The following is an 18,892-nucleotide window of genomic DNA, read 5'->3' as shown; positions in this document are numbered from 1 at the left end:
ATTCATTTTCTGAATGAGAACATTTATGCTTGCTTCTCTTCACTGCTGTGATGTTGCAACTGTGCAGTTTTGGGCGGTCTTCGTGAAATGCCTGAGAGGATGTGGATCGGCCTTCACCAATTAGACAGCTCCCAGGGATGGCAGTGGTCAGACGGATCCCCTCTTTATGTCTTGCGCTGGGAAGCAGGTCAGGAGTTTTAATTTCTTTCCTTTTTTTTTCTGTTTTCTGTTTTTGACTGATGGATGCAAAGATAAATCAACGTACCTGTAAAATGATCAAGTCTAAAAGTGTGAGGAAATCAAAACTCAGATCCGGAGCCTGCTGCATTTGGCAGCAGCCTGCATCGTGCAGGCTGCTCTAATCCACACAGAGAACCCCATCCTGTTGTGGTCTACTGTTCTACAAACATTAGCAGCAGTCAGTGAAACAATATAACCAGTGTTACAAAGGAGCTGCGTGTGCCTTGTTATTGGACACAGTGTGCCACTGAGATTGTTAGTGTTTCCAAATAACCCATTAGTAGCACTGAATGGGTGGCTCTTCCAAGGCTGCCAGCAATTGTATTTTTCATTTTATATTTAAGCAATTTGTCTTTCCTTGCTATGGACGCTCGATGGTTAAAATAATTTATAGTGTCTCAGGGTCATGACCAGCAAGTACAGTAGTGGATTGTTGTTGTAGCAAATGTGCTATTTCATATTTCTCCAAAGTTTGATCACGTTGTGTGATCCAATGCTGTGTGTGAGTGACAGCTGTGCGTGTTGCTATTTGCGTACTGTCTATTTCCCACTGTTGGTGTACAATGTTTACTTGCGTTGTGTGTTTTAGGATGTACTTTTTTACAATAGTTTTTCTAAAACAGTGTTTACTATTGACAGGAATGCCATTCACCTCGTTCCTTATTGAGTCAGACTGCGGCGTCTTAAATTCTGGGAAGAACTTTGAGTCCGAGTCATGCAACAAGCGGCTGCCGTACATCTGCAAGAAGAGGGTGAACGCCTCTGACACGACAGCCGCAGGTCGGTTAAAGGAAGTGTGCACTTCATGGCATGCCACCTGTTTTTCTCCTCCGAGTGAAACTGTCACATAACTGCACCAGGATGATTTTGTTTGTTTGTTATTTAAAAGTCCGGTGCTGTGGAGCACACCATCATTTAAGATACTTTCCTTATTCCATGCACCAGTTCTCATGAAGATTTATATTACCAGCTAGTTTTTAAGGGAATCTTACTAACAAATAATGCTAAAAACCTCACCCTATTTAGAGTGCGTTTATTCAACGTAGCTTTTCACAGTTAATAAAACCCCTTAACTCCAAAATTTTGTAATGTCCTCTCGTACCTTTCTTTCTGCTCTTCTGTATCTCTCCAGATCCTCTAGTAAATAAAGAAACGGTGTGTTCAGAGGGCTGGGTGCCATGGAACGGCTGGTGTTACAAGTTAATTAACGACATCAACGAACAGAGGAACTTTGTAGATGCCCAAGAATACTGCAACAACACAGAAGGAGGAGCGCAACTAGCTAGCTTCCACTCTATTGACAACATCGAGATGATCAGCACGTATTTTCCGACAGGTAAACCCTCTGATGTTCAGTTTTCCTGAACTAATTCTCTTCTTTTCTCTTGCTGTGAAAAATTCAGAAAATAGCAGTAGGGGATTATCTATAACATATGATTAAAGAGTTTTTGTATTACTTCAGATTTATTTTTGAGCAAAAGAATTTGACAAGTCAGTTGCACAGTTTGCTTCTTTTTATTGAATGAATTTATGACTCATAAAATGAACGTTGGGAGTTTGGCTACAGAAACCTGAAGCTCTGGTTTGAAGCTGTGCCTCAACAATGATTGAAACCAGTAGTTTATTTATTTTAAGGTACTGAACACACCTGTTTCATTTTGGAAGCCAAATAGAGCTGCTGGTCACAGCATGTATGCAGACAAAAGGTTACAGACTTGTGCAAAGAAAAGGTCTTTACTGCAGGTGGAGGAGTTGATCTCTAGGATTGTGCTACATGCAGCTCATAGTTTACTGAAAATAGAAGAGTAGTACCAGGTGTCAAAGTTAGCAGATATCAATGCCAAACCCATCCAAGCACACTTGGGTTATTTTCTCAAGTGGCAAAAAAAAAAAAAGTCACTAAACAAGCAGGCTGGTTAGCAAAAGAACACGCAGGTTTATGTGGAAGAAAAGAAAAAATATTTCCAAAGAGATGATTAGGCATTTTTGAAGTGTGTGGGACTTTCCAAAGGGAGGAGATGGATAGTAGCCAAGCAATCTACTTCAAAAAAGTCATTGTGTTTTTAAATCTCCTATTTTAATTACTTAAGTATTTTTACAGGGACCAAACATTTCAACAAACTATTTGATATTGCAGCGATTGAAATCCAAGATCTCATTTGAAATAAAGACCTGTTATTGCACTTTTTTCAATTTTAGGCTGATTTAAAGTCTTTCCTTGAGTTTTCTCTAAGTTTCCCCGTGTCATGCAGATGGAAATTTTGCTGGTGCCTGGATTGGTCTCAAGGGTTATGGGTTAAAACCCACCATCTTCATGTGGACTGACAAGAAGCCTGTCAGTTTTACCTACTGGGACCAAAACCAGCCTGTCCAGAACGCTCAGGATCCCACCTGTGTCTTCTACTCTCGGGAGGTTTGTGTGTTTTTCTTCACCATTTTATATATATATATATATATCTGCTGCTGCCCGGAGACGGGCCTGTGGTCCCGGAGGAGTTACGGAGGAGACGACGGGGCTGAGGGTCTGGAGTTAAATGGAGGTAGAAGAGGAGACGGCGCAGGCCAGCGGTACCGGTGATTATTGTGGGGAACGTGAGGTCTTTGGGAAATAGGACAGACGAACTCACGGCGCTGGTTAGGACCCAGAAGGAGTACTGGGAGTGCAGTATCTTCTGCTTCACGGAAACCTGGTTGCACTCGTTTATTCTGGAATACAGCGTGGAGGTTCCTGGATTTTTCTTGGTGCGCGGGGGACAGGGACTTTTCCAAGAGTCGGAAGAAGAGGGGCGGCGGGATTGCATTTATGTGAGTGAGAGGTGATGTATTCCCGGTCATGTTAACGTGAAGGAACAGATTTGTAGCCCGGACATTGAACTTCTGGCTGTGGGAATGTGGCCGTGCTATTTACCGAGGGAGTTTACGTACGCCATTTTGATCGCTGTTTACATTCCCCCATCAGCTGATGCAGCGGTCGCCTGTGACGTCATCAGCTTTGCCACAGCCAACCCCCAGACTCAACACCCGGACGTTGTTATTGTGTCTTGTCTCTTGTCTTGTCTCTATGCTGTAACTGCGAAGTAATTTCTCTTCTGGGATGAATAAAGTACTTCTATTCTATTCTATTCTATATTTTTTTTTTTAATAAATCCTAATTACTAATTTTAATTTTCCAGTCTCATGGTTGGCGGGTTGGGGACTGCTCAACGAAGATGTCTTTCATGTGTCAGATAAAAGGAGTCTTCAATGAGTCGTCAGTACAAGCTGGATGCCGCTATGAAGATGTAAGCATTGATCAGAGTTTGTAAAAATGATTGTTGCAGTATATTATACAAGACTGGTAGCTAGTTAATTTTGTTAGGTTCTGGTCAGCAAATTAATATATACTGTATATGTATATTCAGGATGCAACCAAAATTCACTTTTTAAATATATAAATTATATAGATATTGCATAGAACTGGATGTGGGTCACTGTCCCTGTTTGCATGTAATTTGAGTATAATCTGAGTCTTACTGTTTTTAATTACCCAGGGGTGGAGGAGGCATGGCAGCTCCTGCTATCTAATGAGGACTGAACAAGTGCCCTTCAAAGACCACTGCAACGTCACTATCAGAAACAGGTAGGGTCTGGTAATCATCAATAAAACTGTAATCATCTTAAGTAAGTCCTAGAACAGAAAAATCTTTTTTTTTTAAAAATCATCATTAGTTTATGTGGTACTTTCTGGATCTCTGAGGTAAAAATGTTGTCGAGGTTTGCCAACATTTTTATTCACAGCTCTCAGAGAGATTCTTCCACAATTAAATGAGAAATCCTTCCTTTACTCTACAGATGAGTTTATGTTAGACTGAATGAGAGCCCAGATCTTGTGACTCTAATTGAAGCCCAAAATAATCACCTTTCAAGGCTGATTATTGACCCTTTTACTCTTGTATTACACACACACTGACGGACAAATGAGGCAAAAAGCATATTATTCCAGATTTCCTATTTTCTGCTCCGATACAATTTGGCAAACTATTTTCTTAATGTACAGTTTGGAACTTTATAATTAAGCATGCAAAAACAAACTGCCTTTGGGGCCTGTGATGTGGCTCCTGAGTTTTATATTTATTTGGACTGGGTGGGAGATTTCCCCCTGAGAAGTTTGTTACAAAAGTTTTTAGTTCATTGTGTCAGTTTCAAAACTGACACAATGTTCTTTCGTGTTATTCCTGTGCAAATTTACTAGAACTGTAGCAATCTATGTTTAGCAGGCTAACATGCACCAGAACATAGACTCTGACAAAATCTTGCTTTTACAGAGTTTTAGGTTTAACTACATGGAGTTGGTTACATAACATAGTGGGATTTGCCCCGCTGATATTCACTGAAGTTTACATTTAACAATTTTTCATAACCAGTTTACTTTTAGATTACTTTCTATCCAAGTCCTGTTGTGTTGTCTCTTAGTATTGAAAGAGGGCACATGTTTTATCATGCCTGCACCCAAATGCACAACAGTTTAAATCCTTTTCTCTGCTTTTGCATGGTGAGCTGTGTCTTATTAGGTTGAGGTAGGGGCCGAGTCATTCAAATTTCTTTTTTTTTCTTAGGTTTGAGCAGGCCTTCATCAACCGCCTGCTTGCAGAACACATCAGCAAAGACCCTCAGTATTTCTGGATAGGTCTGCAGGACATCAAGAACACTGGAGAGTATCAGTGGATGAGCCAGGGTGACTCCTCGGGCGTGGTCACATATACTAACTGGGGCTGGTTTCAACCAGGTTAGTGAGCCCATTGCTCCACTCACACTGTGGTAATTTAGACTCTTGTGTAATACCAGATTATGCAGAGCTTTGGAGTTCTTTTTGTCTTGGTGTTCAGATATACTGGTTGTAGAAGCCTAAATTCAGTTTTTGTTCATTCAGACTTTAGGATAAGTTATGTTCATATTTCTTATTATAATTTGTTTATTTGGATAAAAATGATAACTAGTTGGATCTATTGCATAGTAATTTACTATATTTGGATACACTAATGTCTTGAAAATTTGCATATCTAATTGGAATTAAGGATTTTAGGGTGTGGCTAACCAGAGTCAGTTGGGCAGTTGGAGTGGAGCCACACAGTTTTTTGACCTCACTCTCTTTCCTTTTAAATTGTCGTTTCTCTTTATTTTTTGTGGAAAGGTAACCTTTGTACCGTTTTTATTATTATTTCTGAAGTAAACCATTCAACTACATTAAGAGGATCCAGTCCTTTTTTTTTTGGTTGTCGTTTTGGACCGAATGGGAAAGACGGAGAGCGTCAAGCTTATGGCTCCTTTATTTAGGAAACTACACTGGTTTTCTTATGCATAATCATATGGCCATATTTTTTCTGTACCTATGTACTTCAGATAGGGACGGAGGTTGTGCTGTGATTTCGACAGCAAAGCCGCTGGGCAGGTGGGAAATAAAGAACTGCACCCTTTTCAAAGCCGGCACAATCTGTAGAACAGACCTCCAACCACCTCCGCCACCAGAACCAGTACCGGATCCTAATGCGACCTGTGCCGATGGATGGATGACTGAAACAGACAGCAAATATTGCTACAAGGTACGTACAGTCAAGGGCGCCTACAGGATATTATAGGAGGACACGCACAAAACTATCATTGCACCTGACCTGCAAGAGCACAACCACATCTCCAACATGTCGCACAAAACCAACACAAACCTAAACCACACAAATGCAGGCCAGACACGCGTAATTCGCATGGCCCACTACAACAGCTGACTTTTTTTTTCTTTTCTACAAATTATGTTAAATAATAAAGACATGAAAGCAAAGCCTGCATGTCTGATCCAAGAAAGGAGGAGGATGGAGATTCCCAGGTTCAGGTGATGTTTCTGAGACTCCCAGGGAAGAAGGTGAAGCAACAATGTTGGCCTCATTTCTACTCCTTTGGAAAACGTTTTGAATAGACTGAACTACTTAATTCTCCCACAGTCTTAGCGCGACGCTCAAGAAGAGTGCGGCAGATGTCATGGTCGGCCAACCGGGTGACCTGTCAGCTCTTTAGTTCATGAAACCACAAAAAATGCTCATGAACCGTCGATCTGCCAGAACCGTGCACACGGCAAAAAGCTCGACCACTCTTAGAGCTACGGGAGGGTTAAAACTCCACTCATTCATTTTTTGCTTACAGAAAAAGCGCCAAGCTGCCAAATAAACAACAGTAAACTGACCAATAACATTTAGGCTTTATGCATGTGTCCATTCCCATATACTTGCACAGATATGGGCTATGTACAAGATGTTTCTCCACAAATGTGTTAATAGTAAAGGGGGTTAGATAATGAAACAAATTCCAAAAACTATTTTTTCCTGTGTTTACTTAAAGGAAAATCTCATGGTATGCACAGTGCGTACAGCTGCAGGCGCTACTGTGTACAATGTAGCTTTTTTAACTTCTATGTGACAATGCAGTGTTTTTATGGTTGCATTAAATAATACTTCAACTATTGATTTTTATTGTTTATTTCTGGAAAATAAAAAATGTTAAATTCTTAAATACAAAGATCATCCGTATGTCTTTCGGCGTTGTTACACCACGTGTCTCTTTTGTCCTAAATTCACTTTTTATTGCCTTTTTCTGCTTAACCTCTTACATTGGTTAGCTTTGATGAGCTGATCTTTCTCCCTGCCAGGTGTTTCATGAGGAGCGGCTCAGCAGGAAACGCTCCTGGGAGGAAGCCAGGAGGTTCTGTCAGGCTCTGGGAGCCAACCTGCCCAGTTTCACAAACATAAAAGAGATGGCATTTCTGCACCGCATTATGAGGAATTCAATTAGGTATATCTTCTTCCGTAATACAGACGTCACACTAGAGATTAATACTGGGAGGTTGGGGGGAAGGGTCTTAACTTTTCAGACAATTCTGTGACTTTTCAGAGAATGATCTGGGCAAGAGAAAACATCCAAGAAGTGACAGTTAATTGGACAAAATGGCTTATTAACATTGAAGTCAGAGGAGTCAGTCTGGCAATTTAAAGAAGAAAACAAAAACATTCTTTCAAAAATCTGTCCAACTTTAGAGGATTTTACTCATATTTTTGTCTTCGCTCATTTCTTAATTAATTAGTGTGAATAAAGACTCTTTGTCTCGTTGCAGCGACGATCGGTACTTCTGGGTAGGCCTGAACAGAAGAAATCCAACCGATCAATCCTGGCAGTGGAGCGATGGCCGCCCTGTAAGTCCCTGTACTAAAAATTGAAGGGAAAACCCCACCATGTCCCATGTTCAGTGTGTTTTAAAAGCTTTCTTTCTGAAAGTTCACCCCAACCATGTCACTAAAAGTTCTTGCGTTTATTTAGTGAATTACGTAAAGCAGTGTTACACAATCTTATTGTTTGAAGAGAGTATTTATTTTGAGTGCTTAATCAATGGTTTTTGCCACAGGTGTCCTTCGATGTTTTACACCACGAGTTCCACGAGGACGATGCCTACAACAGAGACTGCACGGCTTTCAAGGTTCGCTGGATTTGTGTTGCTTAGGTTTGCTTTACATTCTTGTGCCAAATTTAGATTTTTTTTGTGTAGTAAAGAAAGTTATACTTGTTTATTAAATAGTGAATTGCAGTTAATTTATAAATTTTATAACCTTTGAACAATTCATTTAAAATCTCTTGTGTATTTCTTAGACCTCTTATGGTTTTTACAAATGTGTGCCCTGTAGTCAATGAAGAGAACCTTCACACACCTGCTGCTCTACCTTTATGACATAAACATCCCACCGTTCTTTGCCACGCCATTCCACTGTGACGCTCAGCTGGAGTGGGTCTGCCAGATTCCCCGCGGTGAGTGCGTTCATTCAACCCAGCTGTGGACTGTCTGCATTAAGCACAGGCCACAAGTTCCCCTTGGCTTTTTGTAAATCTAACCAAAAGGGAGGATACTGTGTGACTTTGGAAGTCATTGTTAAGAAAATAAATAAGTGAAGTCGTATTTGTTTTGTGCTTCTGACTTTATGTTTGTCCATGCTTTAACAGGAATTAAACCAAAGACTCCAGAGTGGTACAAGCCTGGTAATTAAACTACGGTTTTATTTTTTAAAATCCATCCATTCATTAATATATCAATAATTTCTTTGATTCATCCTTTTCCCATCTTCAGCTGTAGATGACACTTCGATGTATTGCTGTGTTTTTCAGATGGGCACCATGAGACCTCTGTCTTCATAGACGGAGCTGAGTTTTGGTTCGTAAAAGAGCCCAAACTAAGCTTTGATGAAGCTACTCTGTATTGCAATGCAAATGGCAGCAAACTGGCTTTTCCAACAAGCATAACTGCAGCTGCAACGATCCAGCAACAACTGGAAAAGGTAAGTTTAAGTGTTAAAATATTTATTTTACATCAGATGATGCTTTGATATTGAAATACGGAGCCAACGTAAAGTTAATAAATATAATTTTCCTTTGAATAATGAGATGTAAAAGTAATAAACCAACACAAGTGTAGCAAATGAAATGCAATTATAAACCAAGGTAATGTTATAATAATAACATTACCAGCAAATGTCGTCCTAAAATTGAGCAAAATTCAATTATTACAAATAAAAACTTAAATTCAACTAAACGTCAGGTTGAAAAGTCTTTCAGTGGATCAATACACTTTCATAAGGTCTATAGGGAGGTTTTTCAACAGGGGAAGGTCATGAAACAGCAACTTACAGTATACTTATGATCATCTTTAAAAAGAAAATAATAATTCACCTCCTCTCAAAGCAGTTTGGCATAAAAGATGTAAAACTCAGCCTAGACAGTGTGTTGTTTGAAAGATTGAAGATTAATTTATCTGTTAGTTACTTAAAAAACTGTTGAGACCCTGCAACCACGGTTCATAAAAGTAAAACAAGATTATAGTTCCGAATGAAATGGGGAGAGAAAAAGGATAAACATATTATTGTGCTTCTTTTTCCCTTCATTATTGTTTTCATTCCTATGGGGGACTTTTAGCCGATTTGAAAATCCTCGCAGTCCAAGGCAATTATTTCCCCTCTCTCCGGGGTCGTGGGAAACAAGCATTTAGTCGTGAGAATCTAGCTAGATGCAGTGAAACAGCACCTCAGATACACATACAATGATTTAACAAGAAACTGGAATGTATTAACTGAAGACTAACCAAAAGAAATCCCAATTCAGTAGATTCATGAAAATGCACAGCACTCTAGTTGATGTTTCATAATATAACTTATTATGATGCGTATGAACTGAAATTAATAGTAATTACTTTGTTTTGAAACCGTTAACAGCTGGGTGGACCACCAGATCAAAACTGGTGGATCGATATGACACGCCCTGACCGGCTGTTCCCCTCTACGTAAGTGAAAACAGTCTCACACAGGTCTAATGTTGATGCTTTTTTTTTTTTTTCTAAATTTAGCTGCATTAAAATATTCACAAGGTGATGGCAGCACTGACTGAACTCGCATGTGTTCCAGGTACACCAAGATGCACTTTTACCGCTCTCAGTTTTTGGGCCGATGCACGCACATCACTCCTAAAAATTATTTTCCAGGTAATTGAAAACTCTGTTAATGTTCCACTCAATGGGAAGAATAGAAAAATTAACAAGTTAAACTAAACTACTAGTGTGAGGACATGCTACTCTCTTTATTTTTATTTTTTTTACGTAGAGACGTCATTGCTGTTCATGTTCAAAGGTCAAGCAAAGGGAAGTGTCATGTGACTTCGCTTTTATTGTTATATTTACTCCTTCCTGTAAGTCGACCTTTAGCAGGCTTTGCTGTTTGAAATGATAAAATAGAAACTGTTGTTGAAATTTATCACTCATTTCAAGTGAGAAAGAGATTATATTACATCTATATTTCTATAGATAAAAATATTTAAAGAGACAAGTAGTAATGTCATTTTCTTGCACTGGGCACTGTTCAGTGAGTTCAGTTTATGTTGCCTTTAAATGGAGCATCTAAAAACGTGGAAGTGGGAGTAAATGGCATTGATTTTGCTGTAAAGGTTTGTCGAAAGCAGGTTGAAAGTTTTTATTTTAAAAAGCTTAAGAACCTTTTCTGGGGGCGCCACTGAAACAGAACCACCTGATTTATAATGCTAGCCTTTTCAAATATCTCTTGTTTCCGTTCCTTTCCATTTACCTTGCAGGCCATTATCTAAGTTGCCAGCAGAAAAATCCGTTTGTGTGTGAAAAGCTCAACGTCACACCGGTGGAGAAAAACCCTGCGAAACCCCAACCTGAAAGATATCCTTGTGGAGGCCGCTCAGTCTCTTTCAGGAACAAGGTATGAAGTGGGTCCTTTTATTGTCATCATTCCTTTAAACCCTTTTTTTTGTCACGTAAGAGAGCATTAGCGAAAGATAAAAAATGAACAGAAAGCTGAATCCTCTGTTGAGGACAGATGCATGTAATATTTCTCAAATTTGACACTGCACCTCCTTAGGTTTCTTTGTTGGTCCAAATATTGGATTAATTGGATTAATCTGCATATTGGATTAATTTCTAGCCACTGAATTTACTCAAGAGGTTTAACAATTTCAAGACATTTTCATACAGCACAAGATTTGGGATGATACAGGAGGATCACAGATCAGCTCTGAGCTTCAGTGGTTACAGTGTTTGTGTTGTTTTCTCAGTGCTACACACTGTTGAACAAGACCTCTATAGCGTTCAAGCAGGCCAATGAAGAGTGCAAATCTTTGAGGGGAACCCTGGTCACCATATCAGATCAGATGGAACAAGGTAAGGACATTGCTTGACATGTCTTTCATTCTTCTTTTATTTATTTACATTTAGGATTTTCATTAGCATTAAATTTCAGTCGACAATCATCCTTCATGATAATTGATGCACATGAGATTAATCCAACTCTTTTTCTTAGCCTAACACGTTACCTGTTCGTGTCTTTAATTTTTTTTTTTTTGCTTTGGGCTTAATTTTTTTTTTTTGTCCTGATGTTGAAGTTGCTTTTGTCTTTTCAACAGAACAAAAGCCTTTCCTCACAAAATGCAGTGGCTGCAATAAAGGGTTTTATCTTAGCCATGCTGTTCCTATCAGGCGGTGTTAAACCGCCGCATGAAAGAGGAAAGCACAGGCTTTTGACGATGCTGTCAATGAGTGGAAGTCAAACCAATGTTTTAGATTAGGATGTTTAAACACTAGCATTGTTTCCAGCCTACATCATTTATTTTCTGCGCATTCTAGACTTCATCAACACTCTGTTACCAAGTGTGGTACATATGGAAAGAGTATGGATCGGTATGAAAATCATGCAGAACAACTTCCAATGGGTCGATCAGACCCCAGTGAACTACTATAATTTTAACCCTCTGCTTCTGGGCATGCACAAGTCTATGGGAATCAGGGTAAGCGCCACATATCACCTCGTTACTTACAGTTTGTGTATTAAGATTTATTTTTCTATTTTCAAAGAGTCGCATTGTCCCTTCTGATTGGTTTTGCTTATCATTAGACTTTAGATCCGGAGGGTTCAGCCATTTGTGCGTTCCTGATCAATAACAACCACTCTGACATGCTTGGAACCTGGGACTACGCTCCTTGCACCCAGAGTCAAAATGTGGGCATTTGCCAATACTATGCAGGTAAAGTTTTCTAATGATCCGCTTAAATTGAAGGTGTTGTCTCGTTGAAGTGCAGAATATTAAATTGTATTAACAGGCTTAAGAAAAAATACTGTAGCAAATGAAAGAGATCAAGCACACGCTCTGGCATCAACGTTTTAGCTGCCACATCTATGTAACAAAACTGACAGAAATATTGCTCTCTCATCTTTTATTTTCTAAAATATTTACATTATTTTGTGTTTAAAAATATCCCAAACATTATGTAACAAAAATGTTTGGGATGTATTTACATGTTAGTGTTTTACTTTTATCCCTTTCACCGCTTCTCTTTTTATCCTTCATTGCAGATAAAACCGAGGAGAAGACCATTATCACAGAAAAGCATTTGAATGTCAAAGACTACTCTTTCCTACTGGTTTCCAAAAATCTTACCTGGTTTGAGGCTTTGGAGTACTGCAAAAATAAAAGTATGTATCCAGCGAGCATTCCCGACGCCTACGTACAGTCCGTCCTCGGTGTGAACGTGAACCGCGTTGGAACCGCCATGTGGATCGGCCTTTTCAGCGAAGATGTAAGCACCCCGCAATTTATTTAAATACCCCATACCTACGCTTCTTGTTTTGTGAGATGTCTCCTTGTGTTCAGAGTGGGCAGCACTACCGGTGGACCGACCACAGTCACACCGTGTTCAGTCGATGGTCTTCGGAGCCCACCACTGGAGGGTGTGTGTACCTGGACACAGACGGCTTCTGGAAAGCCGCGGAATGTGAGGATCAGCTTGGAGGCGCCATCTGCTACAAACCGCACAGTGAGTGCAGCTCTCAAACGTAGACAATAGAAATACCATCGATGTGATGTTTTGGTTGCTTGTTGGGTACAGTTGTTCCCAGGCATGTTCAAAGGGATAAAAGAGCATAAAAGCTGCAATGTGCTGCATAGAGATTCACTTTTAAATTCTTTGAATACAAAAGTGCACTTATTTCTTCTAGATGAAGTCATTCCCTCGCCGGAGCACGCTGCCACTAAATGCCCTCATAACATAAAAGGACCAAACTGGATTCCCTGGATGAGCAACTGTTACACCTTTCAACTCGTCCCAACCAGATGGGATGCTTTTAAAAAGAATAAAGTGGCGGACACCTGCCAAGAACTTTGTAAGAGTTGGACCTCGCTTGTTATCGTCCTGATGTTTGGACAGGAATGTTTCGGTAATGGGTGGTTTTGATCGCCTGCGTTTCAGATCCAAACGCCTCCATCCTAACCATCAGGAATGAGGAGGAGAACAAGTTTATCGCAGAAAAGCTCAAATCCTACGAAAGCTTAGTCCACTTTGTTTGGCTGGGAATGTTCAGAAATAGCGGTAGGTCTTTTATCTGGTGTTTGTGGAGGTTTACAGTGCCTTGAAAAAGTATTTGCCCCATTACAGATTTTTGCTGTTCTTTTACACTTGAATGTTTCAGGGGGTTTAGTATGAACGGAGTAAATACTGGCCTGATTACGGACAGACCTGCAGGGTCAAGTAACCATTTGAATTGAATCTGTCTAATGACAGAAAGTGGGCTAAATAATCTTAAAAAGCAGCACATGATGCCCTGATAGGACCATGAATTATGCTATCCATCAAAAACTAGAATAGCTACAGCTTCATAACATTAATCTCAAAGTTACTGGGATTATGGAGCATGATAATCCAGAGCATATAGACTCAAATCTCACCAGTAAGTCCACATCTGAATGGTTAAAAAAGACTGGACTTCCATAATTTCTGGACTATTGGGTGTGGCTTACCTGTGTATAAGCCACACCCACTGTCTTTGAAGAAAAAGAGAATTGTGCAAATAGCCACATTGGTCTATACACCACAGGTATAGACAATGTGGTCTATAGTATAGACCAATGTGGTCTATACTATGTACCACATAGTATGTGGTCTATACCACATACTATGTGGTATAGACCACACCATGTTATGTAATACCTGTCCATGTTATTACATGATATTTACACAGAAAGTTTTTTTTTACTTTTATTACATATTGGCACCATCCCCAAATAGATATCACAAATGCTTTTTTCCAAACGGTACCTATAACATGGCTGCTTAAATAAACAACATATGCTATCTTGTTCCTTACCAGTCATTAGTTTTAGGGGTGAACTTTTCCCCACTGTGCCAGATCTACTTTGGATAGCTTTTTTTATGCTAATATATAAAATTGTCTTTAGAAATATATATATATATTTTTTTTCTTACATCCTCTCTGGTTATCTTTAAAATTGTTATAAAAATTATTTGATAAAAAAGTAAGTGTGACCACAAATCAAAAACAAGAGATCTGTAAGTGGGCAAATATCTTCTAAAAGCACCATATGTCCTTATGTGTGGAGTGAGGGAAATGTATTTCTGCTCTAGATAACCAGACCATGTGGTACGATGGTACGAGTGTCCAGTATTCCAACTGGTTGAAAGGCCGACCCAGTTTAAACGGTACCTTCATGGCTGGTCTCACCTCTGAGGGAACCTGGATTCTCTTAAAAGACAAAGACACCTTTGAGGCTTTCAGACAAAAGTCAATTGTTGTCTGCAAGTTGGATAATGGTCAGTGTCCTGCGCTTTGCCTTGTAATACAGAATAATTAGTCAGTTTGCTGACTGTATTTGATGCTACGTTTTTATTCCATTGCAGAGTCCAAAAAGGAGTACAAGCATTCGCTCAAGAACCTGAAGGCCTACGAGACCCTCTCTTATGAGGTTGTCACCAAACGGTTAAATTGGTCTCAGGCGCTAGAAGAGTGCAGTCAGCGTGGCGGTCACCTGGCAAGTATTCATGACGGAAAACACAACGAGCACCTGCAGCTCATCGCCAAGACGGATGGCTTCCCGCTCTGGATTGGCCTGTCAAACCAGGATGTAAGAGTTTTATGGAGACGAGATAAACATAGCCCGAGCAGCGCATTAACACCATCTTACAAGAGCGTCTGCCTCTTCTTAACTCATACCTCTTCTGACTTCTTTGGACAGGTCAGTGACTCAGCCTTCGAGTGGTCAGATGGGACGAAATTTAAGTACAATTACAACATCATAGAATCGCTGACGGACTTCAGCTCAAGCGAGCCCAGTTGTGTTCACATGAACCCTGCTGGAGAGTGGGTGAAAACCCTCTGCGATACCTTGCAAGAGGGCGCCATCTGCTACACCACCAACACCACCACGTCCTCCCAAAGTGAGATGACAAGTCGAGCCTGTTCCCCCACTATCGTAGGAAAAGGGATTTGTGTTGACTGCTCAATTCTGTAAAAAAACAACAACAAAAAAACCCAGTAATTGCTAAAAAGAAGCATTCAAAGCTATGCAAATGTTTGAAAGCAGCACGTTTTCCTGCGATTGTTTATGTGACGGACTGATATCAATTGTTACTCATGTTGTTGCTGTGAAACAGGAGCTAAGCTGCAAAACGCCCTGGAGAACAACAACTGCCCTGAGGGCAACGGGACGTCTAGATGGGTTCAGCATCAGGATCACTGTTATTTATTCGACGGGAGCTTCTATAACTACGGTGTTTACTTCATGGACCAGGCCAAGACAATATGTCAGCAGCTGGGTGAGCTGGGTCTTATTAATTCAAATATAACCAGATTAATGTATATATAACTAATGTCTCTTTTTTTTCTGGTTTGAATAAAACTGCCTGTGTTTCAGGTTTAGCATTAATACAATCAGACAATTAAAATGTACATCAGGTTTCTTGATTTGCATGTGAACTACTTGAAATCCAGCAGCTATTTTTTCCCCTTGCCAACAGATGCTCAGCTACTGACAATCAAAACCAAACAGGAGAACGACTTCTTGAACAAGCACCTCACCGACGACCCTCTCATCACCAGTCGAGTTTGGCTCGACGTCAAATTAGACTCTGCAGGTAAAGCCTGATTTTTAGATTAATGGTGGAGACTATAAAATATCCAACTAATTTTAGATAAGGTAAGGAATTGTCATAATTGTGAAATTTTGCTAGATTTACTGAGCTTACAAAAAACATTATCGCAGCTGCAGCTACGTAAAACCTGAATATCTTTGCCTTAGCTAAATATTACACTAAGCTTTGAGTAAGAACTTATTTTCAAACATAAAAAGACAAATAGGCTTCGCAAATGGAGGATTAGAGATTCGGTAAAATTAAACAGCAGAATTCAACGGAAGTATGAGATAGATATCAGTTTCAGGATGCACAGCATGAATTCAGTTGTTGTTGCCAAGTGTTGTCAAAAGTCCCTCCCTAAATATTTCAGACCCAAAACTGAACTAAGCAAATTACTTGGCACTGTTGTAAAATGAGACCTTGTCTTCCCCTTCCTGATTACAGAAGGTTTATTTTATTTCAGTTTATTTTCATGGTGTCTAGTCAGAGCAAAATTAGTTTCAATACATGCTGACAATAAACTTGAACATATGGTCATTTCTTACTGATCTTAGCTAACCGTGTGAAGCAGAAAATGGTAGAAATTGCCTTTTAAACCACATGACTTCACATTTTAGGTCAAGCTTCTCTGGCTCCTCGCAGTGGTCATACTGCTATCTGCAGAAATACACCACGACTGATCTGGAACAGCCAATCAGTTCCAGGAAGAAGCATTTAACTCAACTCAACATTGATATTTAATGCAGCTGCAGTAATAGAAGAGCATTACAGGAAAACTGTCATTTTCTTTAGTTCAGTCATTTCACTGTGGACAATGATCCTTAAATATTAAAGTTATTAATCTATATGATCAATAATACAACTAATAACTAACTAATGTCCTTGTGATTGGTACCACAATGCAAGCAGCACTGTGCAAGAACAAAATCCTGAAGAATAACAGTGAACAACCTCTTAGAAAGAAAGTAGAAAATCTTGATTTTTATGAAGATACAAGGTCAAGTAAGGAAACCAATAGTGGGTCTAAGTTAGCAGTGATCATGTAACGGACTGAGGTCGAACTCATCTTCATCTCTAACTTCCTCCCAGGTAAACCTGTGTCCTGGCAGGACGGCTCGACCCTGTCCTACACGAACTTGAAGTCTGAGCCCTCGTCGTCAGGGAAACAGTCGAACCCCAACTGTGTTGTCATGATGGCAGGAGACGACGGCGACTGGAAGCTGGTCGACTGTGAATCCACCAAGAGCCGTGTGGTCTGCAAAACTCAAGCAAGTGAGTATTGTAGCGCTCGAGAAGTGGAACCAACAGCATTCAAGTGGAATAAGTTTGATGTATAAATAGGAAGGAAAACCTGATGTTTTTACCCGTTTTGCCCATCAGAGTCTTCAGGCTCCCCTGTTGCACTGGGACTCTTCATCACAGTCCTCCTCGCTCTCCTCCTAGCCATCGGCTTTGTCATCTACAAGAAGAAACGGTCCTACTTCTCCTCGACAGTTCGCTATGAGAGGACCCTTGATGACTTAGACACCACCAGTATAATAACAGGAAAAGATTGAGCTTGTCTTATCGTTCAGCCTCAGGGACTCCTTCTGTGCCTGCGTCGTCTACATTCTCTACTCCTCAACAAAAGTGGATGCAGCCTTCCTAGTTCTTTTGTTTTATTATTATTTATTTTTTTCACCCCAGCCTTAAAGAAAAAAAAAAAAACAATAATCTGTAAATATTGTCTGGGACACTGAATTTAACTGTGTGAGGCTGAAAACCAAAGAATTCTGACATCAGAAAAAAGAAGATTCTAGTTGAATCTCTTTTCCTGAGCAGGTTGGAGTTTTATTTGAAATTTTCTAATAATGGGGTTTTTTTATGCTTTTATGGGTCTTCAAGTTCCACCAAGAAGCTGCAAACTTCACTCAACTGCTAATGTTAAACTAATTTCCTTAATTTTAACTGTTTGTTAGAGAATATTTATTAAAAACTATACTTCTAATTTGGTCATTGAAGTGATTTGTCAGCTACAGGGTGAAGTGAAATTATTATCGTCTTGAGTTTACAATGACGGCAGACATTTACTCAAACTTGTGCCGTAGTGCTCTCAGTTGTCTTACAATGGTGACATTTATACTTTACATTAGTGCAACGTTCACTCAGTGATCCATGTCCTGTTGAAGAAGGTGTAAATGCACAAACACAGACCCTAAACAGGAAAAACGAAATTAAACCAAGATCTTTCCCACCGTTGTAGCATTGACTGTGGAGGTTTTAGACTTTGTTGAGCCAATTTCTCGAAGAAAGCCCAACTTTGCTAAACTTGTTTTGTTGCTCTCCCTTTGCAGTATGCAATATGCAACTTCCCATTCGGGCTGATGCACACCGACACAAGAGTTAATTCAAACTACGCGGAATCAAACTTGCTGTTATTTTTGTTTTAAAACTGTAACTAATCTAATGGCGTAAACTACACTTATTTGCTTTGAGCCCAAGCGTTTTATAGACGAGGAGTTTCATCTCTAATACAGATAAAAGCTTTTATTTAAAAATGTGTTTATATATAAATCCAAAAGAAATCATCATAGGTTTAAGTGATCCGACCAATAACATTCTTACTTTTTTCATGTTTATATTTTCAGCTGAACTATTATCTAACAGGCAGAAATCTGACAAAAAATAAAAAAAATCTGCCTTCTAGCAACATCAGTGGCTAGATATCAATTTACACATTGTATTACAAATGCATACAGAAGATGATGTATTGTTCTGCTGACTAACAGTGAAGAGCACTGCCTTAGTCTAAAATGAATCGACACCCATCTGTGTAACGTCTGCGTCTTATCTATGCACATAACTACTGATCAAGAACGCACTTTAATACGAGAGAAAACGGTTTCTGCTGTATACTAAAGCACAAGATGGTCTGGAGGTGATCGACACTCAAATTGCACTGTTTGCTGTAAATGCTTTGTAAATATCTTATTATTATTTTTAATTGAACCAAAGATGGCATGTGAATGTTAAAAGCTTTTACTGAGCATCTGCCTCAGTTTGGCCTGTTAATATCAAAATGCAAACTGTTGATTAAGTTCACTGTTTTACAAAAACCGATCAACTTAAATCAGGTACCGTAACCTTTCAATAAACGTTTTCTTTGAATTTGTA

At 39.5% G+C, this 18,892-nt stretch overlaps 1 protein-coding gene across 1 annotated transcript in view; it reads left to right on the top strand.

Moving 5' to 3' along the window:
• ly75 (lymphocyte antigen 75) overlaps window positions 1-18,892 on the top strand; it is a 25,424-nt gene extending 6,532 nt beyond the window's left edge. Inside the window, exons 5-35 of the mRNA XM_028014674.1 lie at window positions 68-187; window positions 880-1,020; window positions 1,373-1,576; window positions 2,493-2,653; window positions 3,414-3,521; window positions 3,771-3,859; window positions 4,836-5,005; window positions 5,620-5,819; window positions 6,914-7,056; window positions 7,376-7,454; window positions 7,664-7,735; window positions 7,941-8,061; window positions 8,254-8,289; window positions 8,416-8,585; window positions 9,516-9,583; window positions 9,705-9,781; window positions 10,384-10,520; window positions 10,873-10,978; window positions 11,441-11,601; window positions 11,709-11,838; window positions 12,168-12,391; window positions 12,466-12,628; window positions 12,810-12,974; window positions 13,061-13,180; window positions 14,234-14,419; window positions 14,507-14,730; window positions 14,842-15,043; window positions 15,260-15,421; window positions 15,623-15,739; window positions 16,829-17,011; window positions 17,120-18,892. Of these exons, the coding sequence (XP_027870475.1) occupies window positions 68-187; window positions 880-1,020; window positions 1,373-1,576; window positions 2,493-2,653; window positions 3,414-3,521; window positions 3,771-3,859; window positions 4,836-5,005; window positions 5,620-5,819; window positions 6,914-7,056; window positions 7,376-7,454; window positions 7,664-7,735; window positions 7,941-8,061; window positions 8,254-8,289; window positions 8,416-8,585; window positions 9,516-9,583; window positions 9,705-9,781; window positions 10,384-10,520; window positions 10,873-10,978; window positions 11,441-11,601; window positions 11,709-11,838; window positions 12,168-12,391; window positions 12,466-12,628; window positions 12,810-12,974; window positions 13,061-13,180; window positions 14,234-14,419; window positions 14,507-14,730; window positions 14,842-15,043; window positions 15,260-15,421; window positions 15,623-15,739; window positions 16,829-17,011; window positions 17,120-17,295 (4,415 nt within the window). The 3' untranslated portion in view covers window positions 17,296-18,892. The remainder of the gene's footprint in view (window positions 1-67; window positions 188-879; window positions 1,021-1,372; window positions 1,577-2,492; window positions 2,654-3,413; window positions 3,522-3,770; window positions 3,860-4,835; window positions 5,006-5,619; window positions 5,820-6,913; window positions 7,057-7,375; window positions 7,455-7,663; window positions 7,736-7,940; window positions 8,062-8,253; window positions 8,290-8,415; window positions 8,586-9,515; window positions 9,584-9,704; window positions 9,782-10,383; window positions 10,521-10,872; window positions 10,979-11,440; window positions 11,602-11,708; window positions 11,839-12,167; window positions 12,392-12,465; window positions 12,629-12,809; window positions 12,975-13,060; window positions 13,181-14,233; window positions 14,420-14,506; window positions 14,731-14,841; window positions 15,044-15,259; window positions 15,422-15,622; window positions 15,740-16,828; window positions 17,012-17,119) is intronic.

The sequence above is a fragment of the Xiphophorus couchianus genome, chromosome 4 (genome assembly GCF_001444195.1).
Source record: "Xiphophorus couchianus chromosome 4, X_couchianus-1.0, whole genome shotgun sequence".
Taxonomy (NCBI): Eukaryota; Metazoa; Chordata; class Actinopteri; order Cyprinodontiformes; family Poeciliidae; genus Xiphophorus; species Xiphophorus couchianus.
This window is presented reverse-complemented; position numbering and strand designations above follow the sequence as displayed.